The sequence below is a fragment of the Cygnus olor genome, chromosome 12 (assembly GCF_009769625.2).
Source record: "Cygnus olor isolate bCygOlo1 chromosome 12, bCygOlo1.pri.v2, whole genome shotgun sequence".
In the NCBI taxonomy this organism is placed as follows: Eukaryota; Metazoa; Chordata; class Aves; order Anseriformes; family Anatidae; genus Cygnus; species Cygnus olor.
The window spans coordinates 4188851-4209208 of NC_049180.1; the positions used below are offsets into that span (position 1 = coordinate 4188851).

General features: G+C 37.1%; 1 protein-coding gene across 4 annotated transcripts in view; it reads right to left on the reverse strand.

Moving 5' to 3' along the window:
- Positions 1-20358, reverse strand: part of CDH13 (cadherin 13) — a 478422-nt gene that overhangs the window by 82602 nt on the left and 375462 nt on the right. For all 4 annotated transcript variants that reach the window (XM_040571559.1, XM_040571558.1, XM_040571561.1 and 1 more), the window contains one exon: positions 8142-8282. In XM_040571559.1, the coding sequence (XP_040427493.1) occupies positions 8142-8282 (141 nt within the window). The remainder of the gene's footprint in view (positions 1-8141; positions 8283-20358) is intronic.

The window sequence follows — 20358 nt, forward strand, 5'->3', positions numbered from 1 at the left end:
AAACCAGCTAATTCTGATAAGAACTGACACTCAATATTGAAGAAGAAGAAAAAGAAATAGCAAAAAGGTAATTTAATTATCCAGATAGCCAGACTGTTTAAATAAATCTTCCAGATGTCCTTAGATTGGTACCGCCACAACACAACCTAGAAATATTAACATTTTTCTCGATCACAGGCATTTTTCCAAGTTATTTGAAGTGATTAGGTTTAGAAAGAAGATAAACATTTGGGATCCTAATTACATTGAGAGCCAAAGCAATCTATGCTCCTAACACTAGCTTTTAAAATTCTAATGGGAATTAGGTGTCTTTACATCCATTTTTTAAAATCTAGCAAGCTTTTCTCTTTGGCATCTAAAATTATTCTAAAAATGAGATCAAAATGCCTGGGTTATTTCACGACTTAGATTCCTAAACTGCTTATGTGATTTTGGAAGAGTTTTGCAGCTCACAACAGTGGAGAAAACTGAATGCCTTGGACGTTAACACATGAATGAGCAATGACCAATTACTAACCATATAGAAGTGGTGCAGTTTATAGAACTGTAGAATGTAAATTTCAAATATTATTTTTGCAGTGAGAACAGAAAGCTCACAGTCTTCATTTACAAAAAAAAAAAAAAAAATCACCATTTAAATGCTTGTTTCCTTTCACATGGATTTGATAAATAGCTTTCCACTTGACTAATAGATACTTTCCAAACTAAATTACTACCTCCTTTGCAAATGAACTCTAGTAGAAACACATTTACATCTACATCTTTGTCTTTGTTTAAACATGAAAGAACACAAGTCGGTTATGGGACAACTTCATCTCTTCTGTTTTCAACTAATCTCCTGAGTTACTATTTATGGGAGAAAAATGAATGTCACAGGTTTAACAGAAGGATTATTTCTTTCTTTTAAGAAATAAATAATATATTCTGAGCTACAAGTCTTCTCCACGCATGCCCCTCTTTACACATGAATAAAAAAGACCTGAAGGGCATAATTTGCCCTCCATATCTGAGGGCAACAGAAGATGCAATGATCTTAAGTTCTGGCAAAAGAATCTAAAATCAGACTATGCAGGCTTTTTTTACTGTTAAGATTTGAACAGGAACAGGCAGAGAAATCTTTTGATTCTCTGTCTCTGGATGTTTTAAGAACAGGTGAGACAGACAACTTACAAGGATGATGTAGGAATATCAATCCTGCCTTGATCCCATTTCCTCTACTTTCCATTATCAGAGAAATTTTCTTTGAATTCTACCCTTTACATGTGAAAAATACACCAGGTAGTGTCTTTCAGCTGTTTTCTCGGGGACTCTTGGACACCTGGGCTTCAGCAATGTCAAGTGTGTTGGTGGGCTGCTCCAAGAGTATGACGAGCAAGTAAAACTGAATGAAAAGGCCAGTGCAAATATTTATGTAGTGTAGGGAGTTTCTGAAGGGTAAGGTACACTTCAGGAGACTTGCTAGCTGTATTTATGGCTCTAGAAAAAACAAGGATGGCCTTGTTCTAAAGCTGTTCTTTATGCCAGAGTTTACTGACATCTGTAGAGCTTCGTCCTGCTCTGTTGAGTTTCTACATGATTTCTGCTTTCTGCGTGCATAAATTCTCAGTCCAAAAATGGGAGCCAGACAGAAATTCCAACATGCATTTTGTCCATGTGATTTTACTAAAATGGTTTTATCCAGACTACAAAACTATTTTTTGTGACAAAGCAGTACTGGGGACAGTTTGCTCCAACTTGAACAGGTTGCTAGAATTTAAAGCTGATTCTCATATCGTTTAGGCCACAGCACAGCTCTATGTCTTAACTATTAGCCTGGCAACTGCTTCTTTTCATCTGTTCAGGTCTGCTTATTGCTGCTCAAGTACCTCAACTCAGTCATCTGGCTTTCCAATGCCTAGCATGAGAGAACGGTATGCGAAACAGGAAAAAGCCAGGCCAGCTTGTTCTCACCACCTTGCTGAGCCATGCTGGCAGCTCCTACTGGTCTTTTCCTTGCATTCAGTCTGGCTTACATGCTCACTTCCCTCCCAACAGAGAAGTAAAAGAAAGTTAAAGAGGGCTGGTACCTTGTCATGCTCCTGAACTGTGTGTTAGTCAAAGCGCAGCACACTTGCTAAGTTTTTGCACACAGGTATAGCTCTTGCTAGTGATTTCTCCAAAGCACACATAAGGGTCTAGAGGAGAAAGTTGCAAGGGGAATCATGTACCATTAACAGAATTGTTAGTGTCCAGACATAGGGTCCATCTCACTGATGAAACACACAAAAGAATGAGATTATTTAGGAGTCCCAAAGGGCAATATTTCCCCTGTAAAACAAGATAAGACCAGAGCTGACTTCCAGATCACCGAACAAGGGAAAACAAGATTTATTGTTTTCAAATGAGCAAACTGAATGAACAGATCTGGCCTGTGTTTCTAAGGTACATATAGCATGGAAAACAACAATATTATGTCTAAGTAATTTTCTAGAGGAAATATAGAAAAGAAAGCCAGGAGGAACCTCAGTAGAACTTTTAACTCAGTATTTGGTCTTCAACATGATCTAGGCAATACCGAGAATCAAGACAGGGGCTCTCAAAGCTACAAGCATGTTTCTCAACTGCCTGAGTTGAAAAATAAATCTCTCCAGATGGTGCTCTGAAAGTCTCATATCCTCTTCAAACCATGAGCAGACGGAGATACATATTGTACTCCAGGGGCTGTTTTACCCCAGTGGGTAGCACAACTGAATCAGAAGACAGTGCTGGAAGTCATCATAAATCATGGTGACAAGCAACCTATTCGCTTACAGGTCTCTACAGGAATTGATGAATCATTTATTAAAGCACACATTAGTCATTTATTACTCTTTTATAAACCATTAGTCAGTAGGTATTCAAATGTGAGCAAATCATATTTTTCATTTAAGACTCACAGCATCAGTGTATCTCAAATATCACTGTAGTGATGTTTTGTCAAATTATACAAATTTCATTGTGTTCACAGGAGGCAAGCTTCCTTATTTAACTGGAAAAACCACTTAACTGGAAAGATCATTTTGCATGACGTTCATCTATCCCTAAAATCTAAAATAGGAAAAAATCTTACTGTCCTAGTGTTACAGAATTCTTTGTATTTTACATTGTTTTGTCCCAGAAATGGATGAAGTTGATGGTGAAGATGGAAGAAGAAGAAAGAGGAACTGTCTTAAGAATGAGACTATACCCTGGCCAAATGAAGCCTCTCTTTGTAATGTGCAAGTGAAAATGCTCTGACAGGTCCTGCTATTTCCCCAAGTATGACGTGGGATGTGCTGCTGCCCCAAAACTATGGTGAAGGACAGATATGAGAATTACATTGTCTATAGAAGAATCATCCCCTTAACCCACATCACTGCATTCTTCTCTCCAGTCCCTGAAGACATTTGCTAAGGAAAGGCAATGTATCCTATATTAAGGAAAATATATTGTACTACTAAAGAAGAGCAATGGAATCCTCTTCCTTTGGGAAGAGATACTTCAAAAAAATCATGACAGCAGCCATGAAAGAAAGGCAAAGGAGTTCAGTGGAATTCCATGTTTGAGCATATACACTGGTCAGGAGTTGTATAAGATCAGAAGCACAAGCAGGATTCTTTGAACATTTTTTTTTTTTTTTTTTTTGAAGGAGGAGGAGGAGGAAGAGACAAAGGGGCAAAGTAGTGCATATTACTGTCATATTGAAACAAGCTGGGTTTTCCTCCATTGTGTCTTCCGGAAGGACTGGCCAGAACAAAGCCTACAGCAACAGATGCAATAGAAGTATTTGCCAGCTTGTGCCTTCCAGCAGATGCTACGTTGTTCATCCTTCATTCCTCTTCAACCACAGTGACATTAGCTTTAGACTAAAATCATGGTTTTGCAGGCACACAACACTGCAGCTGCCTGTCCCCAGTTGTTAAAGTGATACAAGAAAATCATTTTTTCTCAATTTGCTAGGTTTAAAAACAATACCAGCACCACTAGCATTCACTCTAATTCATTCCTGTGCAGTTTGAATATCCGCGAGTACACAAACCAGATATCAAATTTTCCAGAATGATTAATTCCTGCTCCATGATTTGCTTCATTACTTCCTTTCAAAGAAGTAGTCCCCTGCTACTAAACAAAAGTTCAGCCTAAGGCCTTAACTTGTTGGAAAGGAAATGCCAAATTGTTCTTTGTGATACAAAATACATGTTGTATAAACTAATTATTCATAAATTTCATTTAGAAACTCTTTCATATTACAGAAATAGGATTGTAAATGAAAAAAAAAAAAAATCTTCCTGAAAAATAAAATCACTAACTTTACAAATATCTCTATTTTCATTCCCTGTAATTTAAACCTGGCACGATGTCCTGGCCATTGCGGTGTTTTAAATGGTAGACCCTGTTACCTCACCCAAGGATTTTTGGAGGAGTTTTTAAAACACTTCTCTTTTAGGCATTAAAGATGAAATTATTTAAACCCCTGGAGGGAGCAGGGTAGAGTTTGCAAGTCTGAATGGATTTTTGCACTGCTCAGAGCCAATTATGAACAGTAGGGGTAAGTATATACATGAAATAGAACAAGGCAGATATTTTGAGAGATGTGTATAGTGATGGGGCAGTAACAAAATAATTAACTGGGCTGAATCTCATGAAGCAACGTCTAATACATTAACCCATCAAAGTACCTGACACATACTTATAATCTCAAGGGCTTTAACAATTCCTCTGAAGTTAATGGAAGTGCTTTGCTGGATCACAGCCAGGTTGCTCAACTTCTGTAGTTATGCCCTAAAGCACCATCAATGATTTTTTCCCTAAGCACAAAGGCCACAATTGCATCAGAATGGTATGGTTGTGGTATACTGGGGAAAAAATAATAGCAGATGGAAGAACAGATTCACTAGATGAACACTTCCTCTTCCAGCAAAACTTGAATAAACCCAATAGAGGCTCCTGCAAAGCTGTGTACAGCAGCAAAGGAGCATTTAGACCTTTCTGAAAATATCAAATAAAACCCATTAATGTGCATTTTGAATAAGTGTATAAGGTTCTAGCCTCCAAGGAATAAATATAGTACATATGAGTACATGGAAAAGTACCACTGCTTAGGTGTAGATCCATAAACTTGTTTCAAAGATACACAATACAGTCATAGGCTTTGTAAGAAAAAAGAGGAAGAGATCACTCCAGTGTCAAGAGATAAAACTCATCCTCAATTGACAAAGACATGTTCAAGCGTGACTGAGATTGCCTTGAACTGAGGACTCAAAGATGTATCTTTTAACACATGCAAGGCTTCTTGGAAAAAGAATATATAGAAATACGTACATTTTCAACTTAGGAGGAGGCTCAAAAAATCATTAACCTTTTGGCTTAGCATTAATGTTACTGAAATAATATATTTTTGAGATATATTTAGCAATGCATTCCACAAAACATTTAGTCCAGAACCTGTACTGCCTCATATTGTACTAACACAGTGTCCAGATTTTTGTTTAAACATTGGTGAAAAAATATTTAGAATAAAATCCAGTTGTTAACAACTTTATTGTCCTTCCCTGTGTTGTATCAGTAATGAATTTGACCCTGTGTTTACAGATGAAAAGAATGCATTGAAAACTTGTCTTAATCAAGCTACATCAAAAGCATATGACAAATAAAGGCAGAGCTATTCTAGGCAGAAATTATACTGTCAGAAGAAAACACAGGTCAGTAAATATTCATTTGTTTTATAAAATGGAAAAAGGGACTGAGAGGAAGTATCTTTAAAGAGAAGGAAGATGTCTGGGAAAATACAGCGATACTATATAAACCAAATGCTAGAGCAGCCAATCTCTAAGTACGTATAAAAAATCAAACCTTCAGATTTACTGTATTTGAGCTTTCTACTTCAAAAGTTATCTTGTAGAATATGTCTTGTTCTTTCAAGTCTTCTTCAAATCAATGGTATCACAGCATGTGGTACACAACTAGTATTTAAATACAATAGCTAAGTACTTAAAACAGTAAGACCAAGAAAGTGGCATTAGCTTTATTAATAGACACTCTCCTTCCCCTTACACGACATATTTTAAATAGAGCATATGTTCAAAAGGGGTCCAATACCATATGCCTAAAGACTGAGTTTTCCTGTCTTATTCGTGGAATAAGAATATGACTTAGCAAGGTAGAGTGAAGATTGATGAGATCATTGACATCTCTAAATAGTAGTTAAAGGTTCAAAACCATGTCATACAGTGTGTGTATATATATATATATATATGAAATAAATGTCATCTGTATAGGAAAACTTGCGTGTCATATAAATTGTAAGAACGACATACAGGACCAGACTTTTCAAAGACAATGCCGTCTCTCATACAAATTGTTTCTAAAATGACCCAACCAGCCTTCCAAGACTATAGACTACCTTTTACTATCATTAACTGGAATGAATTTATAAACATTTCTGAATTTCCACAAAAATAGATACCATCTAACAGTAGATTAAGGGCCTAACTAGGCACCCAAGATTTTAACACTAGCCTGAATTACCAAAGAAAAATATTAAAGATATGTAAAACATACAAAAACAGGATATATAATTAAAGCAGATTTCTTGTTTTGGAAGCAAAGTTTCGAAACTCAAGTAAATAGTACTCTGAATGGTATGAATTCTTTGCACTGTTGATGAATACAATGAGTTCCTATTTCTAAACATAATTAGTTGTCCTTATATATTGTTAATTATGTTCCAGAAAGCTAAAACAATACAGATGTTTTAAATATATTTCAAATACAGGTTGTCAGGAAACAACTTTCAGAGAACTGAAAGCCTGATCCAAAGGGCGATTCTATGGGAATTAATGGTTAGATCAAAGCCACTTAGTTATCATGTACATACTTGAAAGGTTTGGATAAGGCTCTTCGTAGTACTTTTCAGGTGGCTGTAATGGTCTTGCCAAAGCAAGTAATTATAGCTATTGCCATTGATTAGTGAAAGCTAACTTTTCTGTTGGCAAAATTGTCATTGTTTCTTATTTCTTACTCTTTTTGACTTAAAAAAAATAATAATAATCTCGTCCCTTCTTTTTTAATCTTATCCAATTTGCATTTATAAAAGAATTAATTATTCAAGTAAAATTGCAGTAATTTATTTCAATATAATCTGTTGTCAAACTGCTAAAATTAGGCCAGAAGGAGAAAAAAAAAAAAAAAAAAAAAAAGAGAGATATAAAGGAAAAAACATACCTAAAGAAGAAAAACCAAGACTTTTACAACAACAGACTCTCATTTTCTTCTTCTAAAATTACCTGAAAATCAGCATCCCTAGTGCTTACTTCTAATCTTTTGGAAATATTCCTTAAAACCTGCACAGCTTCAGGAAAAATTTATAGCAGAATCCAAACCAGCAGTTATTAGGTAAAACTTCAGACACTCTTTAATTTTCTCCAGATACCAGAAGAAAAAAACTAAAAATAAAAAAGCACACTAATAATAAATGTAGGTGAGGGAAAAGAGTAGTGTGGGAAGGGCAGGAAATTGGGTGGATGCTTTCCCTGAAGCCAGAAACTTGGCTGTAGCAGTGCCACACAATCCTGCAGGCGGTGAATATTTTGTTTTGTTACAGACTTTTCAGTATTGTTCAGTGGAATTCAACTTGCAGGGGAAGACAACAACAACAACAAAAACTGTCCTTGAAAATTTCACCTGTAGGTTGAATTTAACACTTTCAGGACTGGATTTTTCGTTACAGAACTGACAAGACTAGCTTTATCACAGGTGAAGTGCTGAAGTCAGTACAAAAGACACTGCTTTCATCCATGTTCCCTATCATTAAAAGCCCTAAGCTAGAATGCAGGCTGGAGGGAACACTGTTTTCCCCATAGGAACAAAATGAGAAAGTTACCATTAGCAAACTTATTGTACAGGTTTTCATCCCACTAGCCAAGCTCTCAATGATATCCCTTGACATAATTTTTTACCTTGTGGTTGCAATGTGCTTTAGAAATGATGCATACCAATTTATTAATGTAAAAGAACAGCTCTTGGAAAGTCCATCCCATTGAGCTAAAAAACGTCTAAGTATTTTCCTCTTCCATTAAGGAACATTTCAGTATTAATTACAATTACATGCAACAGTTTGTAGAACACAGATGGCAAACTCTTACCTCCTTCTTGGTAAATTCTGGTGGATGGTCATTTTTGTCATCGATAAGAATAGTGGCAGTTGCTGTTCCAGTTAGCCCCACATCAAAACCTCCCATATCCTTAGCTCCTATAACCAGCTCGTATTTTGGGGTTTCCATAGTCTGAAAAACAACAGAACAGGAAAGGGTTCAAGAAACCAAACAATTACATACTACTTTACTTCACATTATAATTTACAAAATGTGAAACTTAATTTGGTCTGACAAAACATATCATAGAAATGGATACGATGACGTAGTTCAGGTTTTAGCAAAGCAGAAGCAAAACCTTCTCTGAACTTCAGCTGCTAGGATGGAAACCTTATTTGGAATATAATAGGAAGGAATACAGGTGAATATTGGTAAACAGCATATAACCTATCCTGATATTCAGGAAGATTAGTAAAGAGGGAAGAAATTAAAATATACCTGCTCTTTCAGAGTAAGCTTTCACTTCGCTGCACCGGTATCTAGCAGCTTACCTCCTCAGTATTATGATGGGTATATAATTAAATACTGATGTCACAATCTACATATACATTCATTTCATTCATCTTATTTTATTAAATCTCATTCATTCTGCATATTAGCATTTAGAATGGTAATCTAAATTTGCTTCCCTGTACGAAACAAGAAAGTAGTTTCTAAAACAGGCAACAAGTGCCTGTTATTCTACAAAACAAATGTGAACAGTAATGTTAACAATTTTACATCTGTTAAGCCACTTTTTGTGTCATGGTTACTGATCTGATTGTCTACTTCTTGTAGAGCTAGACAGAGCTAATTGCACAGAGGAAAAGCAACCTCTATTTTACCTACCCTGAAAAACAGCCATGACTTTGAAAAAAAATAAATTACGGCCACTGCACTGCAGCGGAAATGTTACAGCATATGTAATTCACCTCTCTCGCATTAGACATGAAGTACATCTGTATGCTCACTGGACAACTGAGTATTAGTACATCCAATCAAAGGGAGTTATTAGCATCAGAACCTGCTCTCATGGAGCTCACAGAGTGTTTTGACATGGATTTCACTGGAGACAAGACTGGGCACCTAATGAAAATGAATATTTTCCACATTTGTATGGCCGCCTCATATGGAACCATCTGCACAAAGACTATGTGTGCTGCATCATCAATGGAGGACACAGATGGGAAAGTGCTGCAGTCACCTTTAAAGCTATATGGTACGGACCACCGGGGCTCGAGTGGTTTTTCAAAACTTCCTTGAGAAACAAGCCTGGAGCTCAGGAGCAATGCTAGATAATGGCACCTGAAAGGGTGGCTAGGGCACCACAGCTCAAGTGCTTTTTTAACCTCAGACTAGCTATGTCAGCCATCTGTGCATACAAGAACCAAGGCTGCACATCTTTGACATCACTCATCTATGTCCTTCAGCTAACAGTCTTCCAGAGAATTAACAGGCAGGGAGAAAACTGGTGTGAAATTCCATATTGCAACACCGTGATCTGTCTGCCACCCATACGCTTCCTTATAAAGCAGAATCAAAGAAGCTGGAGTAGGGCTTATCCCACAGCAGAGAACCTCTCACCGTTTAAATTTATAAAATAGTTAATTTTCATCTCTACAATAGCAACCTCTAAGCAAAGGTTAGCAACCTCTGGGCCACACAATCTGCTTCACAGCTAACTGATTGGAAAGAATTCGCTAAATGGTACTTTGTATATTCTCCTGGGTACATCACAACATCTTTCTTGGAGCATGAGTAAAAGGGGGGCTCTAATTGCTTAGTACTTCAATCCTGAAGCATTTCTAGGCCAGAACAAAAGCAACAAGATCAGTTCCTCATCTGATCACCTATTATGAAGCAATATATTTGCATGTGAAATCAACGAGTCAAGCCAGAAGATATATTTAGTTCAAAAAACATATGGACTAGAAAATCGGGTGCCATTGCCACTAAGGGGATCCTAAGAAAAGTATTTCCTTAAGTCTTACAACATTGTTCCGTGAAATTCATCTCAGAAGGCAGCAAACTCATAACAGGATTTTGATTTATATCATAAGAGAAATATACACAAAGAAATATTACTGACATTTCTCAAACACAAATTCAAGTTATAGAGTGGAACAAGATTTACAGTTTTCATATATTTCTTTTCTAAAACGTTTTCAAAGTATTGAAAACTGCACGGAGCCTCTCTCCCCTCCCCTAACTGTAACTTTTTCATTATTTTCATTAGCAAGTTGTTATTATTGCATGGAAAACTTGCAAAGCCATTTATTGCTTCATGTTTATAAACCTTTTGCTCGAAAAGAGGCCCATTTTTACCCACAAATTGGCCTTTTTTCCTTTGAAAACTGTCCCATTTTCTGTTGAAAGCAAGCCCATTTATGCTAGAAATTGTGTCTACTGCAGCAGAAATTTCTGTGACAGGAGTCCAATGTTTAAGCTTGCAATGGAATGTGAAAAACATCGAATTTTGAGTAGTATTTCATACCATTATGAATACTTCACACTTTCCTGCTATGCAGCACTTTCTACATCTAGTTCTGTCACCAAATATTTGCTTTGTTAGGGAAAGCAACTCTTAACACGTCCAAACCCATGGGCAGAGGTTTGTTCCCATCAGAGGTTCTCTTTACACTTGGAGATGCATATAAAGGCCTTTTCAGCATTTTTCATGCTTCTAGCCCGGTTAATTCAGCTTAGTCACTAGCAGCAATTACTTGGATTGTGTGATTTATCACAATACTGGTAAATCCTGGGACATGGGGTTGGGGATCTGTGTTCCTCAGCAGGGGATGCTATGGAGGGCCCAGACCTGTGCGGGGCCCACCGGGGCCGAGTGGAGTGCTGGCCTGGCTAGTCGCTTCCCTCTCCCTGAGCCTGCTCCTGCCTCGTGAGAAACGAGTGCCTGTGGAGGGGGGCCGTGGAGGAGAAAAGCAGCCCTCCTTCACCTCCACCATCAGCCTTTCCTCCCTCCTCCATCCCTACTACACTGTGTGGTCCAGGGAGAAATACAGCACACCACTAATAGGGGAGGATTTGGGGACCCACAGTTGCACAGACCGCTGCCCCACCTTGACATCGCCTGTCACTAAACCCAGGCCTCCTGTGTCTCCAAGCACTGACCTAGCCCCTAGAACACACTCCTGAAAAACAATCCAATTAATGCTATTTGAATAATGAGACATTAGTAACATAAATATGCATCAACTCTCAAGAAAGTGGATCTACAGCTAAAAAGGAAAATAGATTATTTTGAATAAATAAACATTAAGTTGCTTTTTGTGTGGCTTAGTATTTATCAGCTGTGACTGTGTGGAGGGTAACACTGTTGAGAGAGTTTGTATAATTACAGCAGGAGATCCATTCCTTTCCCCATAAATTTTCATTGCAGTCATTTAGCCACGGCAGGGGTGATGCTGGCAAATTGTTTGGATTGCCAAGGAGGTGAGCTATGTCTTGAGTGCTTTTCTTTGGAGGTCCACCCACTGCCATTCTCACCAGTGCTAACACTGGTATCAGATTGCACTCCCCTGCCGTCTTGACATAGCTGGATCAGCACCGGTAAGCATCAAGATGCCAGAAAGGCACTTTTTAGATTTTCAGATTTCTGACAAAGCCAGCAGGATCTAATCACAACAGAGGAAAATAAACAGTTCAGTGCAGATACATGCAATTAGAATAAACCAGATGATAACTTGTAGGTAGTGGAGAATGGAACCAGATAATGATGGTTTTCTGCCAAGGTTTAAGTGTTTAATATTTCCTACAGATACAATAAAAAACCTACGTGACTTAAGAGGTGCAAGCCATTGGTAGTGCTTCATACCACCAGCAGTAACAGTTCAAATCTTGGTATGTGTTATTAAGATCACAAAAAGCAGCACCAAAGTGAGGAACAGAAATCATGTTGTGGCATGATTCTTTAATAAAGAAACATATCCAAACAGTGAATAATTTGTTGTTCACCTAAACTTGATGGCCATGGTAACTACATTTATGTGTGAGAGGAGGTAAGAGCAAATGTAGTTTGCTATTCTATACCATCAAAAAGAGGTACAGCAAATTTTTCAAATCTCCTGAAGCTCCTAAAGCAAGCAGAAGTGTTTGTCAATGAATAAATACATTTGCAGCTTTGCACCATTTCACTGGGGTTATGGACTCAGCATTTTGAAAATCAAGACATTTATTTATGTGCCTAACATATAATGAAATGCTTAACTTCTGAAGTTCAAAACTTTTGGTCAAATGTTTTATTTGAATATGAAGAAAAGTGGAGTAAGAAATGCAGATTCACAAGAAACTGTCCCAGAAACTGTCTCTCCAGTGTTTCCTCCTGGCTGGAGACCTTCATACAGTGTAAGAGACCTACAGATTGCATGTACAGAAAAGAGCAGACAGTGTCACAACATCTCAGACTTCATTTGGTGCTACAACACATCACTGAAAAAAACAAGGGGAGAATAGGAATTCCCAAATTCACATGAAATAGTTGCTAAGATCAAAACAAACACTGTTTGGGAAACAAGCTTTGTACAGAATGTTCAAAACACCTGTAGGGGTTTTAAGTGTATTTACAAGCTATCTACTAATAATAGATAATACCTACTGCCAATAGAGTTTTGTACTATTTTGTGGATATTAGTATTTTCTATAACAGTGCAACAAGGCCTCAATGCCTCTATTTATAATTCTGTTTATATGTATTCATGCATATTAATATATCAGTAGTATGCTACCATATCATAGTTGTTACTAATGCCTTTATAATATAATGCTAACCAGAAAGAAAAATTCTTTGAATTTAAATAATTTCAGTTAATGCTAAATAAATGCTTGTGTTCATTTAAGATGATAATTGCATGTAGTATGCACTGAATACATCCTGTGAAGACATAATCAATCTTCTTGTTGAGTAACAATATCAACATTCAATCTAACACTGAGTATGCTGTCAGGATTTTGACAAATGTAGAATAAAAAAATGAAGTAATGTGACTATTAACAGCTTTAACAGACATAACGCTTTTATAATCATAATATCAGCATTTATTTTAAATGCCAATTGCTGCTGTGTAAAAAGGGCAATGTAGATAGACTTTATATTCAGAGCATGAATTACAGTTTGATGAATACAAAAACCAAAACAAATTTGTAATATAAATTCTCTTTAGCTCACCAATTTTAAATTTTTTATATAATAAAGGAAGGTCTACAATTTGATCACTGTAATAAGGTACTTCTGTTATGAAGAAAATCAATATCTGTTTACTACCCACAGGAGAGATATAGTTCATACATATATCTGGGAGCAAAAAGATGACTAAATTTTCTCTTTCAGCAGTTGTTGTTAAAAAATAAAAGAAATTGTTCCAAAGTGCTTGATATAGATACCTTCCTGTATACCTTCCTGCCAGAGATATTTGTCTCCCATCAAGAGGAAACCTGTGACTATTTAATATACAGGACACAGAGGATAAGAACTTCGATTCTTCACAATGCTGACCAAACTACAGGCCTAATATATATGGATATGTTTGTTATATTTAGTGTGGAAATACAGGAACTGTATGTGTATGTTTCCAATATTTTCAGTATAGTTATCAATTTTGACCCAAATCATATATATGCAAATTACACTTTAGAGTTGCCACCGAATTTGCATCATTTTGGAGAAGGCAGCCAACTGTGATGGGGTGACAGGCTTTCTTTTGAGAAATATTAGAGACCTGCAGAGAAAAACTATTTGTTTACTGCTCATTCACTGTAGGAAACATGTATCCATCCTGGCTCTTGGAGACAAGCACCACAGTATTTACGCAGATACCAACTTCACTTAAGGAATCATCCTTACATTGAGAATGCTACCGATCAGGAATCTAATTTCTAGGACAGAAAAATGACTGAAGCTCCCTTTACTCTGAGTTTTCTATTTGAATTGTTGCTGTCAGTTAGGCTACTACTGAAAATATGCCCTGGGAAGAGAGCAAATATTCAATATTCTGAACAAAATCCTTAATCGTTGCAAAAGGTATTAACACCATTGAAATCAGTACCTCTACATTGATTTTTACGATATTTTCCTAAGTATAATCTGTCTGGAACAGGCTGTCATGTTGAACTGCAGCAACCACTCACTAGATGCCCATGGCTAGTGAAAAGAACCATTTTCCATGTACACAGCACTAGAAGTATAAAGTACTATAGCAAATCTGAATAGCATTACAGAGTAAGAATCACAGTGTCCCAAGGAAGCTACTCTCGAATGTCACTAAATATATACTTTATTATTTTACTTTTTAAATTTTATTTTAAACATAAGCTGTTTCAGCTTTCCTTCTGGACTACTGCACATATTTTTTTTTTTTCCCCCCAGGAAAAAAAAATACAACAGATTTTCCTCACAATTAAACAGTAGTGCTGAAAACTTTCATTCCAGTGTGAAAGCATCAATTATTATACAACTTCTCTTGCTGATTTTAGAACCTTTAATCAATCTATTATTATTATTATATACTTGGAGGTATTGGGAATACAACTACCACACTCATCTCACCTAAGCCTTCTGTCAACAGCCGGTAATAGCTATAACAAGCGCCCCTCCCCAATACTAGGTCTGAATTAAAAAATAGCAAACAGCGTTACAGTCCTTTTGCAACTATACGACCTGAAAAACACAAGCATTCCTTTTGCATTTACATGTCATTAACACTATTTACATGTTATTAACACTGCCATTATTGCTCTGCTCTTCCAAAGATTGTCCTGAATTTAAAGAACATGTATAATCGTGCTTGTTAAATCCAAGTTTCTCCAGGCTCTGTGTTAACGTGGCAGCCCAGCTCACTGCCTCAAGGCTCAATGGAGTTTGTGTACCTTCCCCAGAGACACAGGCATAGCTTTTAGGAGATGGAGGATGTAATTCAGAGATTATAATCAGAGAGTAATTCACATACAGAATTTGGGCAGGAAGCCTGTCCATGTTGGAGCAGCCTTTCAGTTATCCATAACTGTCCATGCTGCTGACTTTTCATAAAGTGAAGTGCCACCCTAATGCTCTTTCCCGTTTGCTGCATACCAAAGGCCAGCATTCCCCTAAGGGGACAACTGTGACATTCACAGTGCTCATACCCAAAAGAACCCCTGACCCTTCCTGCACACCAAGTGCCAAGTATTCTTCTACCCTTTAATGTACTGAAACCATGTGAAATGTGGTGAAACCATGGCGAAACCATGGTGAAACCATGTACTGAAACCAAACCTGTACTGTAACCATGGTATTATATCTATTCCTCGCTGACTGTATACCTACCAGTCCTTACACACTCGATGCTGGATAGAAAACATCATACACTTTTCACATTAATTAAGAAACTATTGATGAAGCAGGTGGCAAACAGTTTCTCTGATGTTTAATGCTTTACAAGTCTTAATGTCTTCATTTATTCAACACTGTAACGTTGCTAATATTCCAAAATTTCCAAGGATTTTTTAATGAAAAAGCAGAATGTATGATCAGAAAATTTAAGTCTGACTGACAGGTGTAGGAGCCACCGTTCGCCCTAGTCCTTATTAATACATTTTTAAGGTAATATTGAAACTACTATAAATTCTGCCAACTTAATTATTTTTTGCAGAGAGCATCAAAACTGCTTTCTCAGAATGAAGTGTCTGCATCAGCACACTCCACCAGAGGAGGGGAGGAAAGATCCTGTTCTCCTGTATGAACAAGGACTTCAACCTGACTGTCCCACCTGCTTCAGAAAGAACCAAGCCTCAAGCTAGCTATCAGCAGCACTCAAAATAAGAATTCCTTTCTGGATTACAGATATTTCTCTCAAGAAAGTGGTTTTTGTTTGTCTTCCCCAAATAGGCATGTTTCTGTAACACATTCATTTTGACATATCAATAAATTCCCTAAAAAATTGTTCTCCTGTAACACCCAATCAGCTCTATTTGTAGTGTTATATATTTCATTTTAACAGTCACAATTTGTGATTCAAATAATCTGCAGACCAAAAGATATTTGCTAAAAAAAGTTCAAATAATTTTCAGCCGTTAACTGAAACATTAGAGTCGTACAATCTGTTTGCAGACAATTTGCAAAGAGAAAGAAGGGCAAAGTTGTTCTAATAAATTTTAGTTGCATATAATTTAATCACTCTTAGTCCCTGCCATAGGTTAAAAATAAGCATAAAAGGAGAGGCAAATTTCCCCAACACAGTAACCTATCATGGTTATCAGTAGAGACAGCTTTTCAAATACCTCTATATTAAAATACCTCTGCCAAGAGGATTCTGTAAGCATATGAAGGGTGCTAAGGTCACGTAATAAAGGTCAGTACACAGAGATGAGTGAAGGTATTCTGCTGTAACTTTAAGAGGAAAAAATCAGGAGAAAATCCCAAAGTATCAAGCCCGAGAAGACCCTCAGCCCAGCATAAATCATCACAGCTGTGCTGACTGGCTACCCAAATTTATTTCCACATTTTTATTAAGCTGTAATTGTTTATGAATGACCGCGCATGTATGCTTTCATACCACAACATAAGATGCTGTGTTGCTTGTAAAACTGGTGGGTTACTACAGGTTTGCATTCAAAACAACACAGAACTAAGTGCAAGAGGGTGCTTCCAAATCATTATGGCATCAAGAGCATGAGAGAACATGCTCCCAAAACACACGCTTTTAAAAAAGAGCCCCTAGATTCACCAAACTGTGATACTGAAGGAAATATTTCCTTCCTTTTTGCAGGTATAATCACATTAGAATTTGGGAAATCTTCATCAGTAACAGCAACAGGGTGTCTGTGCATGCGCTTGTGGAACACAGGGCTGGCGACTAATGAGAAATTCTAAGCATTTAACCCATGGCGAGGAAATCAATTCATGGTATAAATATTTCATACAACAGCAATAACATGCAGCTGGTCAGCACTCCCCTCTGTTTACAGGAAACAAATTGCTTTCCTAAATTGTGTGGACAGCAGCCAACATCAGTTATCAGTGAGCTCGTTGATAAACATACACTATACCTGCAGCCCTGAAACACAGGAATCCTTCGCTGAGCAAAGAAACAAAAGGACCTGTGAAGTATGCTTATCAGTGCTTGAACCAGATCCTCCTTGAAACTGAATCGGGTTTAAGAATCCCGGCCTTAGGAGGAGGATACTCAAGAGTTCCTGAAGGTAAATACTGCCTTTCACAAGTGTGTCAAAAAAAAAAAAAAAAAAAAAAAAAAAAAAAAAAAGGGCAGGACTTTTTTCAGTCTGACCTTTATATTCCTAAAATGTCAAGAGGAGAACCTGAACAAGACAAAGATAAAATCTGAAGCTGTGTTCAGCCTAAACCCTGTCCCAGCACGTTTCTTTCCTCCCAAAATCACCTCTGAACCAAGTAACACACCAGTAACAAAGCTGAAATCCTGGACACTAATTGCCTTTGTACTCCCAAACTGCTTTTACTGGCACACATTTCTGCAGGAACACATTGCAGGAAACTAAGTGAAACATAATGCTGATTATTTTATGATCCATCACCATCGAACAGTCTATCGTCTTGCTAAAGATGAATTTAGATTAACAAAGTTTATACCACTGAGATCTGCCTGGATGCCAATGCAATACTTGTGCTAATCTAGTTTGTCATTCTGAGACATCACAGATCCATACAATGCCTTTCTTCACCTTTTCATCAAACATCACATCCTAGATGGATATTCAGGCAAGTTAAGTCCATTTAAAAGCATCCAGCTGACAATAACAATCCTAGAGAAGGCTGCCCAACGATGTGCCATGCAGGGTTTGTGTACACTTGTGTCTGCAATGATTAGCAAATACCATTTGGAGTGGATTTTCCCATTGTTCATGCTTACTACACTTCAATTTGCATCATGGAGAGGTCTTGGCGTGTGGCAGCTGGATTGCTTTCAGCTGAAATCCGACTGGAAAATGTGCCCCAGGAGCCATCTAACGCGCTCCCAGCTTTCAGTGTGATTCAGTCTAGGGGACATGAGTAGAGCTGTCTCAAGTTAAAAACTGCAGGACACAGTATGGATGTCAGGTCCTCAGCTTCAACTGTTTTGCTCTATGGATCTGCTTCTTCTGGTCTGTTCTATCTGCTAATACAGAAATAGCATTCCCATCCACAACAAGCAAGACTGCTAGCCTTTAGGTATGGAGCCAGTGCCAGAAAGCTCATACTCCAGAGACCAGAAGAGGAGACAACAGCAGGGACAAGAACTGACAGATCCCACAAAGTTTCAAAGGCAGTCAAGAGATTATGGCAGTCACAAGTATGGATCATCTCATAAAGCATCTGGAGGTACTTGCTACAAAGGCTTTTCAAGTAGATGCTTCATCCTTACCCCCAAACAGCTTGTCTAGATCTACAAAAACTTAACATTTTTCCTATACCCAGCTTATACTGAAGTATGAGAACATGTTAAGGTCTGTGACTGATCACAGGGAAACAGGTTTCTTGAGGATCTTTATACAGCAGCTGAACGTGGAAGGTTTCCTTCAGTTTCAATTTATAATCACCCAAACCAATATTCTCCACCTAGGTAACAAAAGATAGTAAGTTTTATGCAACCTTCCTAATGCTAAATCTTTACATAATCTGTTATCAAATGAATCAAAATGAAGCTTACTGGGTTAATGTCAGAAATCACATTCTTACAAATTAGGTGCACTTAGGCTGTATTTCCCTCCATAAACATTCCAATTCCCACAACAGAAAGCAGTGTTATAAAGGTCAGGATGGAAATTGTGTTTCTGCTGTGTAATCTGCTTTGCAAATTTGTACCGGTGGTCAAAATGCCCAGAAAACTCAATTACTGACTTGCTATGACAACCGTACATCAGCAGGCCTAGATGGACAGAGGTTATTTCTAAAATTATTATCCTAATGCAAAAAGCATATTCTATAATTCCAGTTGTACAACCTTTGCCTGATGTTTATATTGTTAAATATTAACAGAAGCACTGTCTATTATTTCAGGCATATTGTTAGGGACATAATATTCTAGTTAAATAGGTGCATTCTAAGTTGGAGTTAGAGGGTAAAAAACCGTCCATGTCTGTTTGAGACATTTAAACACGGTATTCCAATCAAAATAGTCATCAAATGTTAGTTTTAATCACTATTATCATTTTCCCTTTAACTTTAATTTTTTATGCAAATCTTATTTTACTTTAGTGTTCTATTGCCAATAATAATTCCAGGTAGCTTTTGAAATAAAGGGCCCTGCTGAGAGTGTAATGAATCAGTAAATGATACCAGCTTTGCCCATGGACAAAAACAATTCTAGTGGCTGCATTTATACTCTCATTGGGTTATAGCTGCAGAATATAAATTGATCTAATTCTAAATCATCCAAGGGAAAATGATGTAAAATGGATTTCATTTACACTATTGCTGTTTTACAAAATGGCTTATCACACTATGGGGTGGAAAAGCAACCCCTCCATAGGATTTACTTTCTGATGAAAGGTGTAAAAACAAAATTTTCCATTACAAATTTCTCCAGTTTCATTCTTTTCTTACTTAATCCTAAGTATCTTTTTATCAGCTTTCTTTCTTGATAAAAATAATTACATGCCTTATTTGGAATTCCTACACTTTCTGCATTGGTTAGTAAGTTTTATTTTTGTAAACCTTTCATAATCCTACTTATATCTTCTGAGAGCATCCACAAATAAAAAAAAAAATCTTAGGACACCCTGCCCCCCCCAAGTCAGACTGTTTTCTTGCAACCAAACCAAGATTTCTTGGTTTTTCTCCCTCTCAGACTAAATGTCTGATACTCTTTCAGTGCCTTGTACAGATTTTCCACTATAGCACAGTTGCTATTGATAAATAATATTAACTGCTAAAGTTTGCTTCTCTTACAAGTTTATGTCTGTGCACCAGAACTATACACAGCTTCTTTCTGTAAATCAATCATCAAGAGCTTTACACATTCACTGTAAAAGAAATAACAGATTTCTAATTAATTTGTTTTATTAGCATACCAAGATAAAATCTACTTATAGTATGAATTTAATGTGGTGACCCAGGGGAAAATCAAAAGAAAATAAAAAAGTAAGTGTGGAAAGATCATGCATGCAGAAGAATTTTCCTTTCAAGGATTTTGGAAGACTGAATAAATGCATAGCTCTGCGTTTAAATAAAAAATCTCACAAAAAGGCATATTAATCAGAACCCTGGCACATACCTGACATAAAA